Below are 23,448 nucleotides of genomic sequence, written 5' to 3'. Positions count from 1 at the left end.
GGTCCTGTAGAATGAAGGTCACACACTTCTGTGCTTAATATCAGTCTCTACTTAATATATTCTTAATAAATAATTGAGTTAAAAATACTCTTTCTAGTGCTGTATCTATCATCTATTATCTCATGCAAATTGATTTTGTTTTAGATGAATTACATGAAGGATTCTGGGTTAAGAAAACATACAACGTGGCCTTAGATGACTGTGGCTCCTGTTTTCATGGGCCTGGGCTCCCTGGGATACTCAAGATTCTCATGAAATCTCAGGTTCTCAAGTCACAGACCTGATCCTAGTCTCTCCAAAGCTGGACTTTCTTATCTTCTTGACTGTGATCCAATATTCTATTCCTTTGGGATCCTCCATGACATGAACCAATTTTTAAAATGTACTTGTTCTAATGTGCTAATCTATCACTTCACAATGTCTACATTTTGGTCGGCCCTTTGAAAGATTCTACTAAAAACAAAGGAATAATTCTAATGGTGGGCATTTTAGGTACCAAGCTGCCTCTTCTGGGATCCTCAAATTATACTTCTAGACAGGTGCTGGGTCTAGCGGAAATTATGACATAATCATCATGAGTACATGAGTGACCTCTAAAAATCTGTCATTCATACACATACACACACACAATCATAAAAAAATATACTTTAGGGGCTGGGGTTGTGGCTCAGTGATAGAGTGCTTGCCTAGCATTTGTGAGGCACTGGGTTCGCTCCTTAGCAGTACATATAAGTAAATAAATAAAATAAAGATAAGAAAATATACTTTGGGGATGAGATTGTAGCTCAGTGGAAGAGCACTTGCCTAGCATGTGCAATGTCCTGGGTTTGATCCTCAGCACCACATAAAAAATAAATAAATAAATAAAATAAAGCTATTGTATCCAACTACAACTAAAAAATAAATATTAAAAAAGAAAATATACTTTATATATATGTCTGTTTATAGATACTAAAATGATTGTTTTTACAATATATAATATATATTTAGTTTTATAATATAGTTTAACATTGTGATTTATCAAAATAACACCTGTACATAGTTAAGCAAATATTACTAGAATATATTATCAAAAACAGTCCAGTGCCACTTTCTTAACTCTTATCCTTTAAAGTAGCCACTTTCACCTTTTTAATTTACATCTTCCAATAACTACATTCATATTCCCTGATAATATGCTTATCATTTCTTGATTCATTAGCTTTGAAGAATATTTACTGATTTCCCATTATGGTCATTGGGAATCTCTTCCTTATACTCAACTTCTCTATTTTCTTGATTGAATTACAATTTTAAATAAAGCCAATATTTAGTACTTATACATGTATGATGATAAGTAAAGTGCTGATTGTTTAATGCTGAGTCGAATAATATACAATGATTATCTGCCCCCATACAGATTTTTGTTTACTTGGAGTTACTTCCTTTTCTTTCATTGGTTTAATTTTCTATGTATGTACTGTTTTTTTGTTCCTAACACACCAACAGATCTATTTAATATTTGGAAATGATCATTTCTACCTCTCAAATGCATTAAATAATCCATCAGTTTCATTTTTTTTCCTTCCTGGGGGACCTCATTCCTCAGAAACCTGTTTTCTTGTTGCAATCTGGATAGGTTACTCTCTTGCCCATATATTACTGCTAGAACTTTTCTTAGCTATTCTTGATTTGAAGTTTGTTTTTGGAGCTTACACACACACACACACACACACACACACACACAAACACACACACATACACACACACACACGTGGGTATATATATATATATATATATATATATATATATATATCTTCTATGTCCTGAATTGACCAGCCTGTGATGTCACATAAAATGAGGCTACATTTACTTTTTTAAAAAATATTTTTTTGTTGTAGATGGATACAATATTTCTTGATTTTTTATGTGGTGCTGAGGATTGAACCCACTGCTTCACATGTGCTAGGCAAGCGCTTTACCACTGAGCGACAATGTCAGCCCCAAGGATATGTTTACTTTTGTCCAAATTTTAGTAGTTCAAGCATTCAAAATTTGAATGCAAAATCTCAGTATAATTATATTTGCAAAATGCCTTATGAGTTTTACTAGGAGTACTACCAGAGATGTACTCCCATATGGTTCCCTGGCTAACATGTATTGCACTCAGTACTGTTTTAGATGCTAATGGTATTCCTCACTTCTGATGGTATTTCTCAGAAGATGGGCTTTGTATGTTTTAAGGGTATTTTCTTCTAATGTTTTCATTTCCAAGAATGCTAGGCTTGAAGGGATATCATGAGAATGGAACTTTCCCCAATTTCCCACCACTTTCCCTATTCCCCTCCTTCATTGCTGAAAGTCTAGGGCCCAGAAAGTCTCTTTCAGCTTCTCTTCCGGTGGTTTCCTGTTTATATACTTCCCTGTCAACCTCCATCCAAACCGAAAAAGAATCAATAATCACCATCAACTGCTGGCTCCAGGGACAACACAGAAGCTAGATAACTCAGAGGCACAGTTCAACTATGTACAGTAGTAACCCTTACCTGGTATTTTGCTTTCCATGGTTCAGTTACCCTGGTTATTTACACTAAAGTAATATTAAATGGAAAATTCCAGAAATAAACAGCTCATATGTTTGAAATTATATGTCATTATGAGTTGAATTATAAAATCTTGCACTGTCCCACTTTGTTCAGTCCAAATGAATTATCCGTTTGTCCAGAGTATCCAGGCTGTTTAGACTACTCGTAATAGTCACTTGGTAACCATCCTGTTATCAGACTGACTGCTGTAATATCTCAGTGCTTATATATAGGATTTGGTACTATCTTGGTTTCAGACATTCATTGTAGGTATTGTAATGTATCCCCCTTGGATAAGGAGGGATTAATAAAATTTATTCCCAAACTAGAATTTTTAACATTCATATTTTAGTGATTTTCTTAAACCAGAGAAAGAGCATTAAAGTAGATGAAGTATCTATTCCAGAGATAGAACACTACTTGCAACTTTCTCTTTTTTTCTAGAGAGCAAGATTTTTTTAAAAATAATTTTTTAGTTATAAGTGGACACAATACCTTAGTTTTATTTACTTATTTTTATGTGGTGCTGAGGATTAAACCCAGTGCCTCACATGTGCTAGGCAAGTGTTCTACCACTGATCTACAACCCCAACCCCAAGAGCAAGATTTTTAAAGATTTAGATTTCAATTCAAGTACCATATTACAAATCTTTCAGTATGTCCATGTACTTTTAAGAAAGTCCCCCAATTTTTTTCAATGGAAAAACTTGAAAACCTTCTATAGATAGCTGTAAGTAATAAAATGGAACTGAAATAATGGCTAGTTGGTCCTATGTATCCTTGGGTCCTATATTCTTGGATTCAACCAAGCATAGATTGAAAATATTTTGGAAAAAAAATTGCTTCTGCCCTGAACATGTACAGACTTTCCCCATTGTCACTATTCCTTCAACAGTACAGTGTAACAACTATTTACTATACTAGTAAAGTATAACTATGCTGTTTACTTAGTATTTTCATTGTATTAGATATTATAAGTCATCTAGAGATGAGTTAAAAATATATAGGAAGATGTGTGTAGGAAATATGCAAACACTAAGCCATTTTATATAAGAGACTTGAACATCTGAGAATTTTGGTAACTCTGGTGATCCTGGAACCAATTCCTTTTGGATATCAAGGGACAACTATATTAAATAGTTAATTTTTTAAAAAATGAATTCACATTGGCCTTTACTTAACTTGCCAAGTAACTGGTTACAGATTTGTGCTCTGCATATACCATCCAAATAGCAAACCTAGCTTACCTTTCCCATGACATCTACTAACAGCTTGAGGGACCGAGGATCATGAACCAAGGAATCTGTGTAAAAGGAGCCTAGGTATTTCCTCGGGTCAGTTGGATTGTCCAGGGCACACAGATCTGGACGCATGTTGAATCCGTGGGAAATTCTTCCCACTGTGAAAGGGAAAGCACCACCTGCAAGTAAAATTCATTACTGAGCAGCTAGCGTTGATTAAAAAGGATTCCTTTTGCTGGGTGCAGTGGCGCACACCTGTAAATCCCAGTGACTCCAGAGGCTAAAGCAGGAGGATCGCAAATTCAACGCCAGCCTCAGGAACTTGGTGAGGCCCTAAGCAACTTAGTAAGACTTTGTCTCAAAATAAACAAACAAACAAATAAAGGAATGGGCATGTCGCGCAGTGGTAAAGCACCGTTGGGTTCAATCCCCAGTATTTTTGAAAAGAATTCCTTTAAATCCTGATGTTCTAAGGAGAAGTTTCCATAGCCCAGCTGATCAGGTATTTATAAAGGACCTGCTGGGTTCCAAATGCTGGAAGATGACTTGGGAAAAATGGCATGAATATATCCAGAAATCCAAATTTCTGAGGAATTTGTGCCAAAGAGAGTACACAAGTATGTAAAGATATAAGCTTTTCAAATTTAATGTGGTTATCATAGCAAAATATTGAGATGACCTAGCAGTTGAGTGATATCAAAATCATGGTGGCATATTAGGGATTGGAGAGCTCATAGTCTGAGTAGAGGGATTTATTTATTTTTAAGAATATTTTATTAGTGCATTATATTTATACATAATAGTGGGGTTCATTTTGACATAATCATACATGCATGGAATATAATTTGCTCCATTTCAGTCTCCAGTGCTTCTTCTTTCCCTCTGCTCCTCCTTCTCCATTCCCCTTCCTCCACGCTATTGGTTTCCCTTCTATTTATTATTTTTTAATTTGGTGCATTATAGATATACATAAAGGTGGAACTCACTGTGGCATATTCATATATGTACACAATATACTTTTGTCAAATTCATTCCACTTTTCCTATTCCTCCTCTCTCCCACTCAATCTCCTTCCTCTACTCCACTGATCTTCCCTCTGTTTTCATGGGCTCTGCCCCTGCTTTTCCCCTTACTTTGCTTGACTAGAGGGATTTAAATAAAAAACAAAATAAAATGAAAACCGTGCCAACCAAACTAAATTTGCTTACAGAAATGGAATTTGGTCCCCATACATCATATGACTAGAAAAGTGGTTGGAAGGATGTTATGAATGGAAGTGTAACCCTCCAGGATTCCTGTGTTGAGGTTCTAACCTCCAATGTGAGTGTATTTGGAGGAGACAGGACTTTAAGGAGGTAATTAAGGTTACATGAGGTCAGAGGGTGGGGCCCTTAATCCAGTAGGACTGATGTCCTTGTAGGAAAATGAAGAAATATTAGAACTCTCCAATCACCCCACTCTAATCCCTGACCCATGCATGCACAGGAAAAGGGTCATGTGAGAACACTATGGAAAGGTAGCCATCTGTAACCAGGAAAAAAACTCTCACTAGACACCAACCCTGCTGACTCCTAGATCTTGGACTTTCAGTTTTTAGAACTGTGAGAAAATACATGTCTGTTGATTAAGCCACCCCATATATGGCATTTCATTATGACAACCTGAACTGAGTAATGCAAACATGGTCTTACCTCCATGTGCAAAGCACACTTTCAGTTTAGGAAACTTCTCAAACACCCCACCCATGATCATGGAGCAAACAGCCATGGTGGTCTCTGCTGGCATTCCTGAAAGAGGAAATAGTCACAAAGTTTATGCTTGTCACCTTGAGCAGGAAGAAGCTTGGTAATATTAATGGCTGAGGAATAGTAGCTAATAGCCAGGGAATAGTCAGTCCCAAGAAAGTTAGGGTCCTTGAGCCCCAGCATGATTTAGCTGCATACATGCCATTGCTTTGGCAAGAAGAATCATCTGAAGCTTCCCATTACAGAGAGTTGTCTAGTGGCTAGCGCTGTTGAGGACCTAGGTCTTGTCCTGATTCTCCTGACTTCACTTTTGGATGGAGTAGGGCAAGCAGAGTGAGTGTAAGGAGTCTGGGCTGAATGCTAGCTCCTGCAATTTTCTGCCTCCTGGTCTGTGATAGGCTATTTAATATTACTGGATCTGTGCTTCTTACCTGTAAAAATGAAGACCTTGCTGCCTATCTTGCAAGGCTTTTATGGAATTTTGCAAGTATGATGTCAGCAAAGTTCCTGGATAGAATGTCACATTCTATCATTGTGCTCAGCAAAAATTAGTTACCTCTCTGTGTCTTAATTTCCTCATCTGTAAAATGAGGATCATAATGGCTAGTTCCTGCCATAGGCTGTTTTGAGGATTCAGCAGATAGCTCCTGGCATTCAGTTATTGCTCAATATTAACTATTATTGCTATTTCTTCCAAATTTTTGCTGCCTTTTTCAACCTTTTGCTAAGGTTGAAAATCACAGGATTAACATAAGTTGTTTCAAGTGCTTTGTGCTCCTAGAAGAAACAGCTGATCCATGTCTTATGCCTTCATCCCCAAGGAGCCAGTTTAGGCTACATTGCCAGATGACTGCTTTTCCAACTGTGATTCAAAGATATCTGAATGCTGTACAGCTGTGCCCTGCACCTTCTGAGGAAGCCTGACTTTGGTCTGCCGACTGAGGCTTCCCTGGATGCTCATTCTGCCCATTGATACACCACAGGCAGAGATACTTCTAGCTCCCTGGCCTCCTGGGAATTTTGGAAAAATGATGGATTCATATCCATCTTGAATTGAGCTAAAGGCAGAGCTTACTGAAAGCTGGGGAATGGACAGCATTATTTCTTTCTGGTCCTGTGATTCTGCTTTCCATTAATTACTTCAACCACAGCCTCATAAGACATCCTTCATTGAGGAGCTAAAGTTACATTTACAATGTGAATTGGATTGTATCCTTCCCTGCTGGAAATTGTACAATGCACTAACATCATTTTTGTATTCACAATAACTTTCTTGAAATTGACCTGTTTGCATGTTTATGATTGGTGTAGTTGTTTAAAATATTTTTTTCCTCAAGCCAGAATATAAGCTCCATGAGGGCAGAGGTTTTGTTCAGATGTATATCCCAAGTGCCTAGTACAAAGCTTGATATTTTTGAGGAGATCTATACACACACACACACACACACACACACACACATGTGTGTTACATAAATGAATGATGAAATGACTATATGCAAATAATGTTTTCCATGTGGAAAGTTGCAATATAAGTAAGTTTGTTGGACTTGTCAAAAGTTTGTGAATCGGGATGAGATTATCTTGGAAGCTAGACAGAACTGACTGAGCCTCTTAGGTTATCTCTTCTTCTTGTTATTCAATAACTTGGTAGGGGTGGGTAGGAAGCTATCTTATTTAAATACTTTAGTTGCCACCAGCAATCACAGGAGCATATAAAGTGTAAGAGCAGAAAGATAACTTTAAAGGAATCCAGATCAGTTTCGTTATTTTACAGATGAGGAAATGGGGCCCAAGGTGATGAAGTGATTTGCCTCAGATTATACAGTGAAATAGAAATTAAGCTGCAACAGAAATTCTGGTTTTGACTTCCAATATATTGTTTTTCATTTAACTCTTCATGGTGGTTGCCATTTGATTACTTCATAATTAATAATTATACTAATTAGACTGGAGAGACTGGAGAGAGAGAATGGATAATCCCCCTCTAATAAAGTCCAACACTTTTCACTGGGTTTTTGATTAGCTGCACTTTTCACTTGTAGCTCCAGAATTTTACATCTATTCTCCATCTTTCCTTCCTATTGGGACCAATGCTAAGAAATTGGATAGGATAAAGGGAGGCTTCTTCTTTTTCTGTTTCCCTCACTTTCATGTGGAACCTTGAATAACTGGTACAGGGGGAATAAAAAAGAGCAGAAGAGAGAGCAAATAACAGGGTCATCATCGGGAATACAGGTCTTCTATAATCTAAGGTTTCAGATCCCTGTGTAGAAGAAGTTAACTTTCTACTTATAATTCCAGGCCCTCATTTATAACAGCTGATGCTGTTAATTGTGCAATCAAACAGATATGTGCAAATTCCATTTTCTCTCATTAACTGTGTGATGTAGACAAATTACCTAACCACCCCAAGACTTAGTTTCTCCATCTGTAAAGTGGTCATTATAATATCAACCTTGTAGAGTAAATATGTTATTTATTTAGGATGTGACTTATTTATGATCATACTAGATATGATCAAAATCAAACAGTAATATATACAGCACTTATTTGCTCAATAAATGGCAGTTGCTATTATTTTCAATCAAGTTAATTATTCATATTTTCTCTCTTGACAAGAGGGTTTCAGAGATGACTGGAAAAACCCAAGGTTTGGTGTCTGTTCCAGACCCCAAGCTGACACAAACCTACGAGCCAAGGAAGCCAATATTTAGCCATCCGCCCATCCATCTGCATGTCCCAAGGGTGCACAAACAGGGAGCAGTTCAGCCGTTCAGCTGCCTTCAAAGAAGCAATGAGAAAGAGAGAGGTTATTTGAAGGAGCCAGCAAATACAAGGTACTGTTTTAGGGAAACTGCTTATCTGAATAAATAAACTAAAATATTGTTGAAATTGTTTCTTGATCTATATAATCGAATCATTGATAAACTCTGCTCCTGTTTGGGAAATAAAAAGGACTTTTAGAATTGAAAAAGGGAATTGGTGGATTTACCATTGAGGTTGATGCATTTAATATATTGTTTGGCAGAACAAGTCACAGGAAATAGCCATCACTCACAAATGTTCTCTGGGGGCAAAATGTCTAGGAACTAATAATCCCACACCTCCAATGTGGGGGCACATTTCCCTGCTGGCTCCTACATGGTCCTCTCTTTGGCAAAGACAGTAGAGATGTGATATTCTTGAAGTCAGGGCAGGAATGCTCCTTTCTTTTTTTCCACCTGAGGCTATAGAAAATGAGACAATGATGGTTGGAGACCAGTGTTTCAGGGCTGGGCTGACGTATGAACTACTGAGCCATTCAGAACCCACAGTGGGTGGTAACTTCTGGGGTCTATAGGCACTCACACAGTCCCCAGAGCCCAGATGAATCCCTGAACAGTCTGCTGTGAATGAGATCACCTCACCTGAGCTTGGCAGGTTTTAAGATAAATGTCATGGACAAACCTGCTCCAGGGACTTCTGGGAAATGGAAACACAATCTGGATAGAATGACCTTTATTCAACAGAATGTTTAATTAAGATAAGTTCCCTCAACAAGCATTGAATATTAGTGCTTACTAAGGTTCAAAACACATTTTCCTTAGAACATTTTCTTTTAGAATGTTTTGGGGTGCTGGAGTGACTCATCCTATCTTCATACATAAATATTTGTGCTAACTGGGCTGATGCAATGTGACTTGTGTACATAAGCATTTTAAAAATGGAAAAACAGTTTTGGACAAAAGGGAATTCTGGAAATGGCTGACAAAGGATAAATTGAAGAAGATTTCTAACTCAACAGATTCTGGGGAGCAGAGAAATCAAGCCTTTTGAAGGGAGAGGAGCTAATTGATTTCTGATAATGAATGCAGTTTGGAAAGAGAATAACATCTTCTTGGGGACAGTTTGGGTTTGGCAAAGGCACATCTCAGTAGTATTTGAGTCCTCATTAGATGACACTTTAATCTATGTGCCTATGATGGTTTACTTCAATTCAATTTAAATCAATATTTAAAAGATCTCCTTATGTACATAAGGCATTTTATCTCTACATAAAGTCACTTATACTCTCAAAATCACAGCTAACATTCACTGAGAACTTACCATGTGCTGAAGTTGTTATAAGAATTTGACAATTATGGACTAATTTAATCCTTTATGAGATAAACACTCTTATTCCCCCTCATTTTACAAAGAAGAAAATTGAGGTAGATAGAGTCTAAGTAACTTACTCAGTATTCCTGGCAGAAAAATGGTAGAGCCAGGCAATCTAGTACTACCATTTCATCTGCCTTGTAGCAGTAACAATGTCATTTTTGTACCTAAAAACTGACTTGAGCATGTGTAATTTGGTTTACTCACTAGCAACAGAGATCTTGGAGATTAAGGGGATAGTTAGATGCTCTGGAGCACCAGGCTTACGTTAAAATGACCAAGCCAATTTGGCTCTCAGAAATTCCTCATTTGTTTGAGCAGGTTACTGACGCAAACTAGAGAGCAGTGAGGCAGGCAAGGCTTGCTAACCAAACAAATGTGCTGTCAACCCCAGGACATTACAAGTCCACAGGGGTCAGGATGTGCTCCTGAATCCTTCAGAGACTGGCAGCCCCTAATATAGTTAGAATGATTGATGAGATAGTCACACAAATGAAAATATCTATGTGGACTCCAATTGGCTGCTGTTACTTTCTAAGCCCCTTATTAATTCATATATTTGATTCTAATGAATAATAAAATGACTTGCAACTGAAGTTTCACTCACACTGTGCTGAAACAACTTGGATGCACAAGTAAATAAATCATTTTTCAAAGCTCATTAAGGTTTCCAGGAAACATCACTGTATCAACTATGCCACTGCAGCCAATAAGCTTCCTGGAGTTCAATATTTAGAGGAACCTGAAATGTTTCAGGTCACCAGGAGGCAATTTAACAGGTAATCCCCCAACTGGTGAGCAGTTACCATAGATATTTTTGCATGTAATTAGAGCTCAATAAATATTAAATGAATAAAAAATGAATAAATGATAGTGAGTACGGTGCCTGGTGAGTCCATAAATGTCTATTTAATACATTATTAAAGATTTTGCACTTACAATGAAAAGATTACAAAGTGAATCAGTCATTGTAATTCTAGGAGGGAAGTAAGGAATTTAGAAATGCAATTGAGTAAAGACTCATGCATCTTGAATTCTGATATTGAGTATAGCAGGTTTAGTTACAGAAGAAACAGAAAGAAGAGGAGGGCTAGTAATAGAATTGTGAAGTGATACATGTTTGAAGTTGGGTTCTTCAAAAATGGATGGCACTGAATATTTGAAAATTATTTTATTTTGAAGTATTTTAAATATAGAAAGCGGGGCTGGGGGTGTGGCTCAAGCAGTAGCGCGCTCGCCTGGCATGCATGTGGCCTGGGTTTGATCCTCAGCACCACATACAAACAAAGATGTTGTGTCCGCCGAGAACTAAAAAATAAATATTAAAAAAATTCTCTCTCTCTCGCTCTCTCCCTCTCTCACTCTCTCTTAAAAAAATATAGAAAGTGTAAACAATAGTTCAACAAACATTGATATTCTCACCATCTAATTTCATCAAATGTTAACAATTTCATGGCATAATTTTTCACTATGGATTTTTACTATACATTTTCAAAATATGTGATTTTATAAGTTTCTTAATAGATTAGACATAGAAAAAGCATTTGACAAAATATAGCACCCCTTCATGTTCAAAACACTAGAAAAATTAGGGATAACAGGAACATATCTCAACATCATAAAAGATATCTATGCTAAGCCCCATGATGGCCAACATCATTCTAAATGGAGAAAAATTGAAAGCATTCCCTCTAAAAACTGGAACAAGACAAAGGATGCCCTCTTTCATCACTTCTATTTAATATAGTTCTTGAAACACTGGCCAGAGCAATTAGATGAAAGAAATGAAAGGGATACACATAGGAAAAGAAGAACTCAAATTGGCACTATTTGGTGATGATATGATTCTATAACTAGAAGACCCTAAAAGTTCCACCAGAAAAATTCTAGAACTATTAAATTAATTCAGCAAAGTAGCAGGATATAAAATCAACACCTATAAATCAAAGGCATTTCTGTATATCAGTGACAAATCCTGTGAAAGGGAAATGAGGAAAACTACCCCATTTACAATAGACTCCTCCCCCCCCCCAAATACTTGGGATTCAACTTAGTGAAAGAGGTGAAAGATCTATATAATGAAAATTACAGAACCTTAAAGAAAAAAGTTAAAATATTATAAAAATGACCATACTACCAAAATCACTGTACAGATTTAATGCAATTCCAATCAAAATCCCTATGATATTTCTCATAGAAATAGAAAAAGCTGTCATGAAATTCATCTGGAAAAATAAGAGACCCAGAATAGCTAAAGCAATCTTTAGCAGGAAGAGTGAAGCAGGTGGTATCACTATACTAGACCTTAAATATACTATACAGCAATTGTAACAAAAACAGCATGGGATTGGTACCAAAACAGACTGGTAGATCAATGGTACAAAACAGAGGACGCAGAGTCTAACCTACAAAATTTCAATTATCTAATATTAGACAAAGTTGTCAAAAACATGCATTGGAGAAAAGGTAGCCTCTTCAACAAATGGTGGTGGGAAAACTGGAAATCCATATGCAACAAAATGAAATTAAACTCCTATCTCTTACCATGCACAAAACTTAACTCAAAATGGATCAAGGACCTAGGAATAAAACCAGAGACCCTACATCTAATAGAAGAAAAAATAGGTCCTAATGTCCATCATGTGGGATGGAGATTAACTTCCTTAATAAGACTTCTTTGGCACAAGAATTAAAATCAAGAATCAATAAATGGTATGCAGCCAATATGGAAAGCAGTATGGAGATTTCTTGGAAAACTGGGAATGGAGCCACCATTTGACCAAGGTATCCCTCTCCTCAGTCTATTCCCAAAGGACTTAAAAACAGCAAACTACAGGGACACAGCCACATCAATGTTTATAGCAGCATAATCACAATAGCTAAACTATGGAACCAACCTAGATTCCCTTCAATAGATGAATGGATTTAAAAATGTGGTATATATACACAATGGAATATTATTCAGCAATTAAAGAGAATAAAATCATGGCATTTGCAGGTAAATGGATGGAGTTGGAGAAGATAATGCTAAGTGAAATTAGCCAATCCCAAAAAACCAAATGCTTAATGTTTTCTCTGATATAAGGAGGCTGATTCATAGTGGGTAGGGAGGGGGAGCATGGGAGGAATAAACGAACTCTAGATAGGGCAGAGGGATGGGAAGAGAAGGGAGGGGCCATGGGGTTAGAAATGATGGTGGAATGTAATGGACATTATTATTCAAAGTACAATGTATGAAAACATGAATTGGTGTGAATATACTTTGTATACAACTAGAGATATGAAAAATTGTGCTCTATATGTGGAATAAGAATTGTAATGCATTCTGCTATCATAAATAAATAAAAAATAATTTAAAAAGTTTATTAATTGAGGTCAGGTTAAATAAATAAAAATAAATTCATATATTAGAATATTCTGCAGTTAAAAATCACACATTAAGATAAATTTCATTTAGTTTGGAAGTTCTCAATTAGCATTTGAAAACACAAGTGTAAAAAAATGTCAGTTTTGTTAAAGTATGGATATATGAAGTTTTTTTCTTTTTGTACCAGGGATTCAACTCAGGGGCACTTAACCACTAAGCCATACCCCAGCCCTTTTTTGTATTTTATTTAAAGAAAGGGTCTCACTTAGTTGCTTAGGGCCTTGCTAAGTTGCTGAGGTTGGCTTAGGATATATGCAGTTTTAAAAAAACAAAATGTACTACAACGGTTGTTACTTTGAGTTGCAGGATTAAGGGTGACTTTTTATTTATTTATATTTTTCTGTATTTTCCATAGTTTCTTCAAATTTATTTCATATTTTTGAAATACATTAAGTATTTTTCCCAAAGAAAACCCAATTTTTTTTGGCAATGACATGGTTCTATACACAATGCTTGTGATGAGGGTGATATTTAGGCTTCCAAATAAAAGATTAAAAAGAGAACAAGAATGATAGGAAGAAGAGATATGTCATCACTGAGTTAACTCAGAACTGGCCTAGGAAGTATTTACACTGCCCTTCTTCTGTAGAATGACCCATTCCTTTTTCGGGAGGAGTTTTGGTAGAGGATTTCCACATCTCCTGTCTACTTATAAGTTATTTCTGTCTTCCACTCCAGTGGGAGGTGCCTGTATCTTCCTACTAGCACCCAGCAAGATGCCTGTTCCCAGCTATGTGTTCTGGGGCTACGCCTTGGTTGAGTGACAGCTGTGTACTCACTGCATAGACCGGGAAGAGTTCCTGCTCATTCAGGTTCCACTTATTGATGTGGGAGCCAATTTGGACCCCTGGAAACCCCAGCTCCTGCACACAGCGCTCCATCTCCTTGATGGCCAGCTCTGGAGCCTGCATGGGTAATGTCCCCAGACCCACAAACCTCCTGGGGTGGCTGGCAACAGTGGCAGCTATGTTGTTGTTTAAAAGTTGGCATAGATCCAAAGTGTCTTGAGGTTTGGCCTGGTGGAAACAGGAGAGGGAAAACTATGTTGTTCAAAACCTACTTCTTTAGTCATTTACTCTAAACAATGCCTTCTCTTGGCTAAACTATTTGTCCTTCTCAATGGCTTTACCCATCATAAAGCTGAGGTACAGAATGAGAAAGGCACTCCCCACAGAAGACCCAATCTTTGTAAATATCAAAGAAAACTGCCAGTGTATACTGGTCACTTAGAAAAATTGAAGCTAGAATAGATTACTGGGACTGGCATCCTAATTACTGGGCCATTTCATACTAGAGACGAAATGAAAATGGGCTACCACCAATTGCAGACAGATTTTGATGGCTTCCTCAGTTAGAAGGCTGTATCTGGCCCAATGCCTGAAGCTACCATCAGTTCACATTTTTGTCACTCTTCTTTTAGGGATGCTAGCCTTGCTCACAGACTTCTACCATCCTTGTCTCTCCTCTTATATATCCTTCCTATTGGCTATGACACTTGGAGCTAGACTCAGCAAAAGGCTAAGACAGATAAATTTTGCTTTTGGTTTCTCTAACTCTCTCTTCTGCACTGTCTTCTTTCTTTCAACATTACCCCGCTGCCAGGAATTCGGTACTCTACTTGCAATTCCAGTTGTCTGGTCAAAGTGATGCTTAGTTTGATAAGTTCAGGCATACTGAGGTTTTAAGGCATTTTATTTTAAGTAGTGAATCTAAACACAGGAGCAGAGAAGGCCTAAACCTCTGATACTGGATTTATGAACACAGGTTGGGGAAGTATATGGAATGGGTGGTATTTCCATTACTTCTTAAATCACAAGAGGAGTGAATATCTGCTTGGCTGGGCAGGTATTTAGTACAACTTCAACACTACACAGAAGTTTCCCTCAGCAGGCTCCAAATCATGCCTGAAATTTTCCGTGCTTGAGATTTGTTAACTTGAGGAAAGGGATCCAAGTCCAGGACTTTCACTTTGAATTATATATTTCCTTGGGAGAAGCAACACATTAGGCTGTGATCATCTTTTTTCAAAATCATTCTCACCTCAGAATAAACTGGCTTGTCAGATCCCCAGCAAGGCATTGCAGGAATGAGTCACCAGACAGGTACATTCTGGTGGAGATGAAGGTTGAGTTCTAGTGGAACTTTAATGTGAGTCACATCCTACTGGCTACTGTTCTGGAGCAAGGACATGGCTAAGAAGACAGGCCTGGGAGAGGATGCTGCTGTTGTTGGGGGAGGGGGAGCCTTGGTCACTTGTTGGGGAGCTAGACATGAGCATTCCCCACTAGGGTGATGGTCTGAAGTTTCATACTCACCCAGTAGCTAAACATGACAGGAACGGTGGAAAGAGCTTGCACTGATACTCCTAGACACAGACACAAAGAAAAGCAAAGCTGGTGAGAAGGATAACCCAGGCACTACTGCCTTTCCCAGAGCGAAGAGGCCAGCAAGCCTCTGCCCCGACCTCCTCCTGTCACCTCTCCCTGGGTGCTCCTCCCTGTGCCCCTTCTCTCAGGCCATTTCCCAGGCCTACCTCATCCATCAGCCTAAGATCTTGGGAGAGAGGTAAAGGTTGGACCAAAATTAGGTCATTCAAGAAAAATAAGTTGACTCACTGACCAGGAGTTTCTTCCACCCTCCTTCCTGTAAAGTGTTATTTAAGCAAGACATTTTCCACTGTTCCCTGCCCCTCCACCCCTGCCAGGATTTTTCAACTTAGGTCACACATGACAATGTATCTCTTAGCACTCTTCCCTACCCTCTTAATTCAGCTCCTAAATCAGCCTAGTTGGAGCCTCATTGTCTGAAATATCCAGAATGAGATCCTGAGTTTGGCTCCAGAATCTAGGATGCCAAGAATCACTTGTCTTCAAGAGAGCCCACCTCCTGGAGCTGTTGTAGGAATTAAATGAATCAATACCTGTTGGGTGTTCAGAACAGTGTATGACACAAAGTAAATGTTCAGTAAGGATTAGTCATGACTATTTTCTCAATGATAGCAATGGGTTGAAACAACAACAGCCAAAGAGACGTGTACTTCCATCTATACTATAGCCATAAATGATTTCTGACACTAGTCAGCCAAGTCTCATTCCCGCTAGTTTTCTCCTTGAAAGCATGGGCCATTTTTATCCATTCACATCTATAGCAAAGCCTTGCTCTTTGTTGTAGATCTAGGAAGCATGTTCTTCTCCAGCTCTGCTTCTATCCTAATGTACTCTTAGAACAGGGAAGTGCTTCAGATTCTGAAAAGTTCCATCTGAATGCCACCTAGGGATATGTGTGTGTGTGTGTGTGTGTGTGTGTGTGTGTAATTTATATATAAAATTTATATAGAGACATATATATACCAGGAATTGGTACCCAGGATTATACCCAGGGACATTTAACTGCTGAGCCACATCCCCAGCCCATTTTATTTTGAGACATTTTTAATATTATTTTATATTTAAAATATATTTAAAATATTTATCTTTAAAATATATATGAAGTATTTATATTTAAAATATTTATATAAATATTTTATTTTGTTTTGCATTGCCAGGATTAGAAGTATGTGCTGCTATGCCAGGCCATAAAGGTATATTTTAAATTGTTAAAAAATATAGAAAGCAGCTGGGCGTGGTGGCACACTCCTGCAATCCCAGAAGCTTAGGAGGCTGAGGCAGAGGATTGCAATTTCAAAACCAGTCTCAGCAATTTAATGAGGCCCTAAGCAACTTACCCATGTCTCAAAATAAAAAATAAAAAGGGCCGGGGATGTGGCTAAGTCAGTCCCCCTGGGTTCAATCCCTGGTGCCAATAAATAAACAAAAAACAAACAATAAATAAAAAATGGAAAGCCACACCTAGACAAAAGTTTCCTATAGATTCTAACATACCAGAGACCACCTAGTCATTTTGGGCTGCCAGGTTGATTCCTTGGAATAAAATCAAAGTCTTCTACTCTCTCTCTCTTTCTGTATAAATATATAAAAACTTCTAAATTTTTCTTTCTTTGATTAGGAAAATGGTAGTTCTAAACTGGTGTGTGTGTTGTGTGTGAGTGTGTGTGTGTGTGTGTGTGTGTATGAGTGTGTTGTTTGTTTTCTGGTTCAAATTTAGATCACCAATGTCACAATTGAGGACTGGTAGTGCCAGAAGGGGTGAATTCCCCAGAATGGGCTTGGCTCATGTAAGTCTGAAAGGTTTGATGCATTTTCTTGGAGCATGCTCTCCTCAGGGAGCATAGTCAGCCAGGAAGTAATAAATGAAAGCATTATGTGGCCATCATATATTTTAGATAGTCTTTGAAATTCTTAATCGTGAGGACTTGTTTTCTTTTTAGATATAAGGAATGCAAGCAGTTCCTAGAAATTGTTAGCAATTCAGCTTTGAAACAAAAATTTCTTAATCCTCTTCTTTCAGATTCTCAGATTGCTTTCATCATAGAGTACTCTGAGATTACACAATTACCTTTTTTTAACCTTATACCCCTTTTGTGTCAGTAGATCTGTCTGTGTATCTATCTATCTATCTATCTATCTATCTATCTATCTATCTATCTAACTATCTACCTACCTACCTACCTACCTAACTACCTACCTATCTAGTGCACTGAGACAAAAAGAAATTGGGTCCGAGCTGTGGCTGTGGCTCAGTGGTAGAGTATTTGCCTAGCATGTGTGAGGTACTGGATTTGATCCACAGCACCACATAAAAGTGAATAAATAAAATAAAGGTATAAAAAATGTTGTATCTGTTAAAAAAAAAAAGAAAAGAAAGAAATTGGATCCCAAGTTTGACTAAGCAGACAATTGACATCCTTAATCTGTCATTTCTAATTTTAATTGATTCTACAATAATTTGAACTAGAAGTTATAAATAATAAAATGCTACTATTATCTTTTTGATGATACAGTATTCCACTTTAAACAGAATGCAACTAATTGCAAAGCATTTTAAATCCATACTTTAAAAGCATTATAGTGGAAGCCTCTCTCTTCCCCACAGAAGCTGGAACAGCATGTCCTGGCAAAGAAAAAGATCAGAAGTTGTTCCTGGGTAGGTCATGCCAGTTAACAAACTTTAAAGGCAGACGTTGTTTTTATATCAGACACATACATTGGTAGCATTTCTTATTTTAAGTACCTTTTTGATCCATTTCTCTAATACGAACTTCTGGATCCCAACAGTTCTCTTGGACCACTCTGAAGACCTTCCCATCTTTCATCATCTTTGCTTCTCCCTGGGGCAGAAAATTCACATCAGTAAATGGGACCCTAAGCCCATTTGGATTAATCTTTCCTTTTTAGGTTTTGGAATATGTTTCTCTTCTAACATTTTTAGAGATTTTTTACTTAATTCATTAGAAGTAGAAATTATTTATTTAATAAGATTCAGTTTTTCTTCCTCATGCTTTTCTTTGGCCTTCAGTTGAAGGGGCGTGTTCTGTGGGTATCAGCGATGGGACACATGGAGAGCAAGGTCATGGTTATGGCCTTTCTGGCCTGCAAGACTGAGGAGAGATGATTACCTTGCTGATCTGAGCTACTGACTACAAGACCCAAGAGGATGGCCCAGTATCTGGAAAATGTTCAATTTAGAACATTTCAGAATTGGAAAGGACTTTTGAGATAGACCATCTAGTTCAACCCTTTTGCTTTATTGAGAGCAACGTATGGATAGTGAAAGTAAGTGGTTTATTCAACAGAACAGGCCACACTGATGTCAACACCTGTAGAAGAATGGAGCAGTGAAATGAATCCACCTAGAAACAGGTGCAAAATTTCATGTTGAACTGCTCACTTCCACCACACATCATGACTGCTTGTGTATACTACCTTTTAAAATACTATCTATTTTAGCCAGGCATTGCGGCATACACCTGTAATTTCAGCTGCTTGGGAGGCTATGGCAGGAGGATTACAAGTTCAAAGCCAGTCTCAGCAAATTAGTGAGGACCTAAGCAACTTAGTGAGACATACATAATGTGTGTAGATATACATATATATCTACACACATTATGTATATATATACATATATACACACACACACATATATATATAAACCTATATACACACATATATATGTATGTATATAATTGGTAGATAAATTTTTAAAAATATTTTATTTACATTTTAGTTATTGGCAGACACAACATCTTTGTTTGTATGTGGTGCTGAGGATTGAACCCGGGCTGCACCCATGCCAGGGGAGCGCACTACTGCTTGAGCCACATCCCCAGCCCGGTATATAAATGTTTAATATATTTATGGCATATAATATGATGTTGTAATATAAGTATACATTATAAAATTATTAAATCAAATTAATTAATTTATCAACTTCTTCACATATTTAATTTTTGTGATGAGAACATTTAAAATCTATTCTCTTTGCAATTTTCAAGTATATAACATTATTATTAACTGAAGATACCATAAACTACAATGAGTCTTCTGAATTATAACTGAAATTTTGAATCTTTTGATGATTCCTTTTCCTTTCTGTCCCCCACCCCCACCCCCAAGTAACCACCATTTTGCTATCTGACTTTTTTAGATCCATGTGTAAGTGAGATCATGCAATATTAATCTTTTTGTGCCTGGATTATTTCACTTGACATAACAACCTCCATGTTCATTCAGGTTGTTGCAAATGATGAGATTTTCTTTATTTTTCCTTTTAAAGAATGAATAGCTGGGCATGGTGGCATGGGCCTATAATCCCAGCAACCCAGGAGGCAGGATGATCTCAACTTCAAGGCCAGTCTTAGAAATTTAGTAAGGCCCTAAGCAGCTTAGCAAAACCCTGTCTCAAAATAAAAAATAAAAAGACTGGGAATGTGGCTCAGTGGCTAAGAACCCCTGAGTTCAATGCCCAATACCAAAAATAAACAAATAAAACAAGAATGAATCGTATGGCAATATCTCTTCAACATACTGGTTTCATTTCATTTGGAGATTTTATATATATATAAGTGAAATTGCTGGATCATATGGTGGTTCTATTTTTTTTTTTTTTAGGAAACCACATGACCATATCAATAGATGCAGAAAAAGCATTTGACAAATTTAAACATTTTACATGATAAAACTCTAAAAAGTTAGGTATAGAAAGTATGTACCTCAATATAATAAAGTTCATGTATGACAATCTCATATCTATAGTCATATTTACTAATGAAAAGCTGAAAGCTTTTCTTCTAAGATCAGGAATAAAACGAGATGATACTCTTTCCGCTTGTATTCAACATAGCACTAGAGGCTTTAGGCAAAGCAATTTAGAAATAGAAATAAAAGGTATCTATATCATAAAGGAGGAAGCTAAATTGTATTTATTTGTAGATATCATGATGTATAATATATATAGATTCCACTAAAAAATTCTAGAATTAAAAATTATTTCAGTAAAATTTCAAGGTACAAAACCAACTCAAAGAAGAGTAGCATTTTTATGCAATAATTATGGACTATCTAAAAAATAAATCAAGGAAATAATCCTATTTATAATAGCATTTAAAAGGAAGAATACCTAGCAATAAAATTAACTTAAGGGGTAAAAGAGCTATATACTGAAAACTATTAAGAACTGATGAAAGAAACTAAAGAAGACATAAATGGATAGAATGATATCCTATGGTTATGGCTTAGAAGTTAATATACAGTATGTACCACTCAAGCAACCTACATATTCAATGAAATACCTATCAAAATTATTTTTCACAGAAGTAGAAAATCCTGAAATTCATATGGACCATGAAAGACTCTGAACAGCCAAAGCAATCTTGAGCAAAAAGAACAAAGCCAGAGGTACTAAAAACTTATGCGCAGAAAAAAAAAATCAATAGGAAGTGACAGTCTATGAAATGAGGTAAAATATCTGAACCATACCTCTGCTAAAGAGCTAATAAATATCTCCCTCCATCATGAGTTATATCTGAGCCTTGCCACAACCCTTCTTTGTTTTCTACTCCATGGACAAGACCTTGCCCATCTCCCACAGTCCTGCAGTCCATTTCCATCTCCCTTACATAAGGAAGACCCCAGATATTCATATTCTTATTCCCCAGGGGCTGGGGAACAGGTTAATGATCGAGTGACTTATGTAATTGTGATAAGGGTCCATATCCCTGAAGAGCTGGATCTCTGACACCAAAACATCAGAATTGATTGGCCTCATCTCAGATCCTCTGTTTACCATGCCAGCATCTGAACCACCTTTCCAGGTTGGGCAATCTTCTGTAGGAATCCTGGTGGAGGCAGGGCCTACCCTCCATCTACAAAATCCACTAAGCCTTTGCTTTCTCCACCCTAAGTTTGGCCATTCAGTATTCAGTTTTTAATAAACAGCAAGTGATAAAAATCAGGCAAGTGAATTTATTCTGTCTAGTGGTTATGTTCATTGGCAGTAGTGGTAGTGTCCAGTGTCCAGTTGGGGGCAGCAGTTCCTGTGATGTGGCCTTAGCTGTGGCTTCAATTGTGTGACTTTCCTTAGTTTCTGCACATTTTATGAGCTTGGTTATCCAGATGTCTTGTAATTTTTGACAGGCTTAAAATACTTTCAACAAACTCCTTTTCTTCTTAAACTTAACCATGTTGATTTCATTTGCTTGCAGCCAAGAGTCCTGACTGATATGGATTACACAAATGCGATGAAGGAACACATGTCTCTGAATTTGGCAAAGAAGGGAGTAGAGATGGGTAATGGTGAAAGAGAAAAAGTTGGGAAACAAACTTTCATCTGGAAAATTAGAGATTTTTATTGTTCTCTTGATCCTTATGAGGAAAGCTTAATCACCATAAAGTACCCATATAGCAGAGTGTCAAAAAGTGTCTTTGCAATCAAGAAAATCTAGGTATAAATTTTATTAAATTACTTAGGAGCAGTATAACTAGTTAATCTATGAGTACTTTGAGTTTCAGCTGTACTTTTACTAGCTCTAAAATATGAACCAAAAATTTGATTTTCTGATTCTTCCTTCCTGAGGTAGAATCCAAAAATTTGTTTCCCAGTTTCCTTTTGTAGCAGGACTACTGGCAGCTACTCTAGGTGCTGCTGATCAGAAGCATCTGTCTTGGACTGGTTTGAAAGTGAGCAGTGTGAGGTGGCAGGGATGTGCAGTCTACCTGTAGACAATGGTGTTGTTTTAAGTATCACATGTGACTGATCCAGCAAGGGCAAAGCGTCTGGTCTCTAGTCTCTGCAGCAACAATGTGAATGTCCTGTCTGACTAGGACTGGTGACTCTCTGCAGGACCAGCTCATCAGGTGTGATGTGGGCATTGTTCAGGTAAGTACAGTCTCTGAGCTTGATCTCTGGCTTTCCCAAGAAGTCTCTGCACTGTTTTTCTAAACTAGCTCTATTGTCTGCAAGTCAGAACCATGAATGATACAGAAGATTCATTAACACGTTTGTAAAGAATTTAGCACTATGCCAGATAGCATGCTCAATAAATGACAGCCAGATTTTACTATTATTTTCAATTTCAAGGGAAGAAATTGGTTTTCTCTGGGAGATGCCAAAGAATTGATGTAAGACAAAGTTCAATTTTTGATTTTATTAATGATTCCATACATGTCGGTGACTTGTTCAAGGCTATATACTTAGTTGGTATAGAGCTGAGACAAGAACCCAAGTATGTGAAGCCATTTTCCACCCTGTCAGGCTGATATTTGGCAATTGATATCTATCTAGTAGGCAAAAGTTAATTACCATAATTTTCTGAAGAGTTTGATATTTTTCAGAGAAAGGATGCCCTCTTTATATGATAAAAATTTACACGGTAGGAAAATCTGATTCACTAAATTTCTTTTTCTACATTTCTAAATTTCTCTTTCCATGCTGAATCCATGGTAAGAAATGAAGGGTGTGGTTAAGTCTTTTTTTTTTTTTAACACTGAACTCTATATCAATTAAGATCTTAAATTAAACTAATAAACAAGCCATTCTAATTAATATAACCAGAATTCAATCTCATTTTTTTCTAAACTCTCAAAAGGAAACCAAGTTTATTTAAAGAATTTTCCCAAGCCACCATTACTATCCAGATAAACATTTAAAAATTACTTCTAATATTTTTTTTAAGCCAGAGTAGCATGGTATAATGCAAAGTGGGATATTATGGCCTTCAGGAGTCCTGTATCCTATGTGTGAGCCACTTATCCTTCTGAGACATCAGGTTCTAACGCTTTAAAATAAGAGCTTAGGGTAAGCAATATTTAAGGTCCTTCTCAAGGCAGATGGTATGTCGTACCACTCACATACCTCTTCAGAAAAAAAGGACTTAATTTTCCCAGATGCTGGGAGTATTGGCAGCAGACAACTCCTGACCCACATGGGGACTGCCTTGG

The 23,448-nt window shown here is 37.1% G+C and overlaps 1 protein-coding gene across 2 annotated transcripts in view; it reads right to left on the bottom strand.

Annotated features, from left to right (window-relative positions):
• Acmsd (aminocarboxymuconate semialdehyde decarboxylase) overlaps positions 1 to 23,448 on the bottom strand; it is a 45,587-nt gene that overhangs the window by 7,403 nt on the left and 14,736 nt on the right. For both annotated transcript variants that reach the window (XM_026389236.2, XM_026389247.1), the window contains exons 3-8: positions 18,245 to 18,341; positions 15,430 to 15,479; positions 13,894 to 14,130; positions 8,238 to 8,331; positions 5,497 to 5,592; positions 3,812 to 3,984 (exon numbers count right to left, since the gene is read on the bottom strand). In XM_026389236.2, the coding sequence (XP_026245021.1) occupies positions 3,812 to 3,984; positions 5,497 to 5,592; positions 8,238 to 8,331; positions 13,894 to 14,130; positions 15,430 to 15,479; positions 18,245 to 18,341 (747 nt within the window). The remainder of the gene's footprint in view (positions 1 to 3,811; positions 3,985 to 5,496; positions 5,593 to 8,237; positions 8,332 to 13,893; positions 14,131 to 15,429; positions 15,480 to 18,244; positions 18,342 to 23,448) is intronic.

This window comes from Urocitellus parryii, chromosome 1, assembly GCF_045843805.1.
Source record: "Urocitellus parryii isolate mUroPar1 chromosome 1, mUroPar1.hap1, whole genome shotgun sequence".
NCBI lineage: Eukaryota > Metazoa > Chordata > Mammalia > Rodentia > Sciuridae > Urocitellus > Urocitellus parryii.
This window is presented reverse-complemented; position numbering and strand designations above follow the sequence as displayed.